General features: G+C 41.7%; 1 protein-coding gene across 1 annotated transcript in view; it reads left to right on the forward strand.

The window, feature by feature from the left end:
* Window positions 1-293: 293 nt before the first annotated feature.
* Window positions 294-6,879, forward strand: part of rap1gap2a (RAP1 GTPase activating protein 2a) — a 30,306-nt gene continuing 23,720 nt past the window's right edge. Inside the window, exon 1 of the mRNA XM_025055212.1 lies at window positions 294-1,037. Within this exon, the coding sequence (XP_024910980.1) occupies window positions 886-1,037 (152 nt within the window). The 5' untranslated portion in view covers window positions 294-885. The remainder of the gene's footprint in view (window positions 1,038-6,879) is intronic.

A 6,879-nucleotide genomic window follows, 5' to 3' on the forward strand; every position in this document is an offset into this window, starting at 1 on the left:
AAATCCTGATGTTCTTGGCAGATTTACAGTTTCACACTTAGGTTGTTGTGTGGTGAGCTGCAGGAGTGGGTCTACGAGAGAATTCATACATGAGCCTGGAAATGAAATCATGAAATCTGAGACAGAACAAGGTCGGCAAAATTAATACGTTATTAACAAGGAGGAAGCAAGGTAGAGAGAGGGAGAGGCAGAGAGAGAGAGAGAGTGAGAGTCCTACAGAAGGAGGAGGAGAAAGGGGCGGGGTTCTGCACTATCTCCAGCCTATCGCCTTCACAGAGGGTGGAGAGGGAAGGGGAGCAGACAGGAAGGAGGGAGGAGAGCAGCAGCAGCTGCAGACAGAGAGAGAAAAGGCGAGAGTATGTTAGAAGAGGAGTGAGAGGTGGGAATGTTGAGGTAGACACAGAGATGCAGTGAAAGTCCATCTGTCAGTGCTGCAGATCTCCGTCCTCTCTTCAGGATCAGTGACGTTCTGTGGAGCTGAGATGTTCTGAGCCACAGGACGATGAGGGAATGAAGGCGCGAGTTCACCTTGAGCAGGAGTCCAACTGTGCCGCTCTGGACCTTTGGGATTACCACCGGTGCTCGTTGATCCTTCCAGAAGGAACAACCACAGATTTGAGAAACCTGATCGTAGACCACAGCGGCCTCTGAAGATCCAACCTTCTGAGGGTCAATAACAAACCCGGTACCAGACCTAAGAGAGGTTTTTGGTTTGACAGAAACTTTAAAACCCACACGGTGCCAAAACTGTGGCACATACAGCTGATCCTGGAGCCTCAAAGAGCCACAACCAAGCAGGTCCTTGATTCAAGGAACCCTGGAGGCAGCCTGACCTTGGACCAGCTATCACCAGAACCCCCGCGGACCCCAGAGGAGACGTCCACCATGTCTCAAACCGGGGGAAGGTTCCACAACAAAAAGGCTGGCATCCGGGCTGCTGTGATCCTGATTGGACTCCTTCACAAGTCCCGCAAGGCCAAGGAGAAGGAACGGGAGAAGGAACGGGAGAAGGAACGGGAGAAGGAGGAGAGCGAAGGGTGGGTGAAGTTTGTCCCATCATGTCGTCTGATGACGAGGGCAGGTCAGGCTTTTATGGTGTGGTTCAGAGGCCGGCAGACTGTCTGCAGTGCAGGGATGAGCCGTGATTGTGGAGAAATCTCATAAAGTTGTTTTTATTGCCGGGACACGTGGATGATTCGTGGTTTGGCCACTTTGCGACAGCTGTTTCCTACAGATCTTTTTATGAGTACGGTCGCCTGTGTGGCGGTGTGTTTTGTTGACCGCTCATGTGTGTATCTGGGTCAGTGGAAATGACGGATGGGAATGAGAAAGGCAGGTAGTGAGCAGAGGTGGAAAATTGAGGTGTGCACTAAGTGCTTTTGAGCAAAGACGTATTGATAGAAAAGTGGGCTGAATCACAGCTATGACACTTTCACTTCTTCTGGGAAAAAAGGGACAAGGTGTGAGAGGGTGAGAGAGAGAGGGAGGAGAGAGAGAGTGAGTTCAAATCTAGTTCCAAGTTTCTAGTCATCTGTTCATGATATTATTGTAGCAGGTTCTACAGCATACGGGTCTAGAATAGAGTAGAACAGAATAGAATATTGTTTTGTCCTTGTATTAAAATAGGACATGGAAATTTGATTATTTGTTTATTTAAAGTCTGACGAACATGCAGATTTAGAACAGATGAAACACAAAGACCATAATATGACAGGAGATATTTTTCAGTTTTTCTCACTCTTTGTGTTTTAATGTCTTTGTGTCTTTGTCTGACTCTGGTTTTAAGCTAAGTAAAAACTGTTTACTTCCTTCTTGAATGCACACCTGCCCCAGGCAGGAGTTCTAACTGCCCTACTCTCCAAGAAAACAAGTTTGGAGAGAGAAAAAAACAAACTGTCCCAGTGAAGTCTGAGCTTTTATGTGAGGGTTTAAGGCCTCTCAGAGGGCCATTACTTTGAATTATGAGCCTGCTTTTCCATCCTAGGTTTAATCCAGGTAACATTACACGGCAGTATCCTTAATGCTGATGTGGAATAAAAAGAAAAGACAGCTGCAGCTGCAGCAACTTATCTAGAAACAGACCACTTATTAAACTGATGAGATTAAACGTCACTCAACTTGGATGGAATTGTGTACAAAAATGTATTACAATTACTAAATATAAACATCCTCTTAGGCCAGCAGGGGGTGCTTTCAGAAACCCTGGTTCACAGGTTTATCGCGGTGCTTAACTCTGAATTCTGGACTTAGTCTGAACTAAGTCATTTTTAACATACGTCACCAGTTTCATAATCTCAACAAACATTCTTGTCAAAAATATGTTAAAAAGTCAAATTTAAAAATGCATTTCACAACACAAAGCAAATTTAATTTAAGTCAGCACAAAGTCACAAATTGAAAAAAATTTAAGTCAGCACAAAGTCACAAATTCACAAATCATCACAGTTTATCGATTCATCATGACTCAAGTGAGTTAAACCTTAAGTTTCTTGGGTTTTAACAGCAGTGCTGCGTGCTAACTGTACTTATAATTAGTCAAAATCCAACCCGTCCTATTCCCACCGATAAACATTTCCCAAAAAAAAAAGAGAAAATACAAATTGAGGGCGGCATCTGTGCTAATTTAAACTAACCTGTGGATTCCACAATTTACAATATGCATGTTCACCTACAGGGGGCACTGTAGCAAAAATCAACAACAATTCCCTGCACAGGTCTTCAGAGTTTAACCTAAACAGCCTTCAGGAATGTCTGTTTGTTTACAGATGACACTGCAGTGTAAATACTTCATCTGCGCTAGCTTCCTGCTCGGGGAGTTTCCCTGCACCTCGTACTGTAGCTCGATCTTCTTACAGTTATCACTGTACCGGAGGTGTGTAGCGCAGTCAGCGAGACCCCTGGGAATATAACCACACGGTAACACACAGTGCTGAGAGTTGGCAAAGACCAGATGGTCCACACCATCGCCGTCTCAGCCCGCTCTGCGAGATAAACCTGTTTTGGCAGAGCGTTAGCCGCCCTCCGAGTCACCTCACCCAGTAAACTAAACAGAAGGTCACGGAGCGGCTCGGTGTAGTCACTGTTGTTGCGGAGAATGTTACACACACTGTACGGAGTGTGTGTGCGAGGGTGACACACAGACACAGGGATTCTAAGCTGGTGTGTTTCAATAGCCTCCACCAAAATAGAGCGCATGGAAATAGACTGGAACTTACTTTGCAAATGCTGATAAGTTTATGTGAGCTGTTTTTGTATGGAGGGGCTGAGGAGATGGGGAGGGAGGAGAGGGGGAGGGGGTGAAGGGAAATGTGTCCCTGCATTCTGTATAAACTATACTGTCAGACGGTGTCAAATTAAACCACGGAGACAGAGTTGGATTTAGTGCTGTACGTAGAAAAAAACAAATCAGGAAATCACTGCCCATGTCCTGAACATCTTTATGGTAGGGTTTGTTTTCACTGTGTCATAAACAATGACTTAACGATTCCGTCATTTTTTTATTTTTTTTATTTTATCTTAATGCTGTTATTCACGTGGCGTTGCTTTATAACATGAGGTTAATATAATCCTGATAAAACAGTGCGGTTCAGAAGGACGCTGCGAATGCATCGCCACGCGTTTCCTCGACGTGTTTGTTTCACGTTGTTCGCCTCCTGTAATATTGTTGTCGGTGATCCATGGTTTCACCTCATGTCAAGTGAAATCAAAAGACACAATTTAGTGCTGGACAGAAATTGCTCCAGGCGCAACGCAACCGTTCTCTACCCACTCAATTTACATTCACGTCCGAGTGTGTGTGTTCCCTCTGATGTGCAGTGTGTGTTCAGTGTGAGTGGATGTTTATTAAGATTAACTCAGATTTAAGGTGCTAACCAGAGCATTCCAAGCTTGTTTAAAGTTATATTTAAATACAAACGTGTGATTTATTTTTGAAGCAGTAATGGATGAACAAACATGCACTGAGAGAGTGAGAGAGAGAGAGACATTTAGTCTATGTTGCCTCACTCTTCCTTTTATCCCTGTCACTAATGATCTCTGATACAGCCATAATGTGAACATCTGCCTTCCACTTAAACCATCGGATTGAACAGCATGACATCGTCGGCGTATATATATATATATATATAGATGTTAATCATATGTTTCTTAATGCATCAACGTCCTTCACCACTCACCACCGGCTGCAGACCTGCGTTTGTCTCCACTCTATCTAAGTTTAAAACCTTTAGAAACCTTTAGTTTCAACTTTATCAAACCAAACTTTATTTGACAAAAATTATATAATAGTTTAAAGCCACTTAATATATCTATATTAAATATATTTTCTAAACTGTGATGTAGTTCATAACCTTTTGAAGCTTTGGAAAGGTTAAGTCTGAGCTTCATGGTTATCAATGCACCGTAGTCCAAACATCCAAAAGATCCGAGTCTGATGACGCTATTGTCGAAGCTAATGCAATTTCTTGAAAACACATTAAAAAAAAAAAAATCAGAGTCAGATCGTGAACTTCACTCATCTACTAAATCGTTTTGTTTTTTTTTCTTCCTTATAAAAACCTTCTGAGGATAATTGCGTTTGTGAATAGCAACATTTTTACAGAATAAAATATCTCTTCCTTGTTAGCGTTCTGCCACAGGAACTCAACTTTTCTTTTTACTCGGCCTTAAAAAAAAAAAACCTCAGGCAACGTCTTCTAACAGCAGTGAAGTCAAGACTCTCAAGTCAGGTCGACTGAAAAGTAAAAAAAAAAAAAATAGAGGTCTGAAAATTCTTCTGCATCTCTAAGTCTCACATAGTGCAGAGCTACAGGGTCAAATCATCCACCAGTAAAATGTGGTAAAAACACATTATCAAACAGACAGACTGACCTCCAAACAGACAGACTGACTGACCTCCAAACAGACTGACAGACCTCCAAACAGACAGACTGACAGAATGACCTCCAACCAGACTGTTGGATGTGAACGAGGAGATCAGGTCCACGGGAACCTTTAGATGCTAAGGCTAGGCTAACCAGCACTTTGATAAAAAGTACATTTTTTAAAATGTAAAGTCAGACAGGTTAGTAATGGTTCTTTAAAACAGCCTCCTGATTTATTCAGAAAAATGGGGTTTTAAAAAATATTTGAATCATCAATATAAGAAGTATATGACTTTGATCAATTTCCTAATTTGAATTGAACATAATAGGTGTGTCTTGGTGTTGTTAATGGTGTAACCCAAACCAGGACAGGCCAAAATGATGATGACGATGATGATGATAATACACTGTTATTGGCCAATTAAAAATAACTCAGGGAACGTCATCGTCATTATTTCAGTGTCCAACGCTGATGACACTCACTGACTACAATCTAGTAACACTTAATTACACCTGGAGCTATTTCAATAAGACAATAAGACAATAAGGCTGTGATTGGCAGGAACAGTCCTTCATTCTGATCTGAAGTGTCACAGTGAGTATGGACTTGATGTCGTCCTCTGCTGCTGTGAAAAGGGGGCCGGGAAATTCATCTTCTCTGGACTGCATACTGAATACTTGGCCTCCCTGCTGATCCCAACATGAAAATGTTGTTCTTTTTTTTTAGTCCTGTTAGCTTTTAAAAGAGTGAAGTTGCATCACTTTCCTCCTGCGGGAAATAAACTCTTAACTGACTTTTTTTTTTTCTACGACTTTTATGTCTGTTTTATAGACAGTTTATGAGTCCAACGTAACTGACAAATGACACGGAAATTTTTACGCAGAGAACACAGGCTTGTTAAAGTGGCAGCAAACTCACAGCCGTGAGAGTGAGTCACGTCAGCTCAGGGGAACCTGCAGCTCACAGGGACACTGAGAATTTTTTTTTTCTCCCTGCACTGAGACTTTTGTTCCTACCCTGAAGTCATTTTCAGAGTGAGAGAGAGGACGCCTTAACAGCCTGAACATGGTGATTTACATATAGTTGGCCTATTAACCTCATTTTGCACTTGCCCTTTTTTTTATATATACAGTATGTCACAGTTTTCTCAAGTCATTCATTATTTTTCCCGGTAGTGATTTATACATGAAACGACTTCTGATATTTATTTATTAATGTTCACTTTTATCTCCAGTGGCGTTTCACTTCGTCTTTTACTTTTTTCTTCTTCTTTTTTTTTCTTTACTGCAAGTGAATGGTATGTTAGTGGGTAGAAAGTTTCTGCAGTTAAAAATAGAACCTAACAGGTGGCAGTAAATTAAAGTCAATGTCTGCCAGCGTCCACCGATGCCCAAAGAAGAAGGAGTGAAGACAGTGGTCATTAGGCTCAACCAAAATACGCAGAGGCTCAGAGGAGTCTGGAGAGAAAAAAAAAAAAAGTAAAAATAGTAAAGTCTTGCCGTACAGTCAGCAGGCCACACATATTATCAAAACAGCCACTGGGTGTCTGACTGTTGGCTCAGACGGACTCAGGGTGTTAAATCTGTGGGCATAGCGCCACCTGTCCACTGGGAAGAGAGAGCTACTTTCTGTCTTTGCGGTGAATTTCTGACTCGATCTTGAAAATGTCAGAAAGTTTCTTTGTTGCATGATGATTGCATTTGGATCTGAGTTTGATTGGCTTTTTTAATCGCAGCTGTAATTCTTCATAAAAAAACAAAAACTCATCATATCATAATTAGCAAACGATTATGGTGTAATTTAAGTGTTGTTACCTCCGATGAAACAACAGAAATGATGATCTACCATGAGATCAGAACATGTGTGCCGTAATCAGAGTTAATGAGTTATGAATACACACAGGTCTGTAGTAAATAGATTCCCTGGTATTAGATTATCTGATGTACCTTGTTGCTGTAATTGTGTCCTGCCCTGGGCATGTGTTTGGGGAAATGTTAGAAGGTCAGAACAGAAAAT

The sequence above is a fragment of the Cynoglossus semilaevis genome, chromosome 4 (assembly GCF_000523025.1).
Source record: "Cynoglossus semilaevis isolate Cse_v1.0 chromosome 4, Cse_v1.0, whole genome shotgun sequence".
Classification (NCBI taxonomy): domain Eukaryota; kingdom Metazoa; phylum Chordata; class Actinopteri; order Pleuronectiformes; family Cynoglossidae; genus Cynoglossus; species Cynoglossus semilaevis.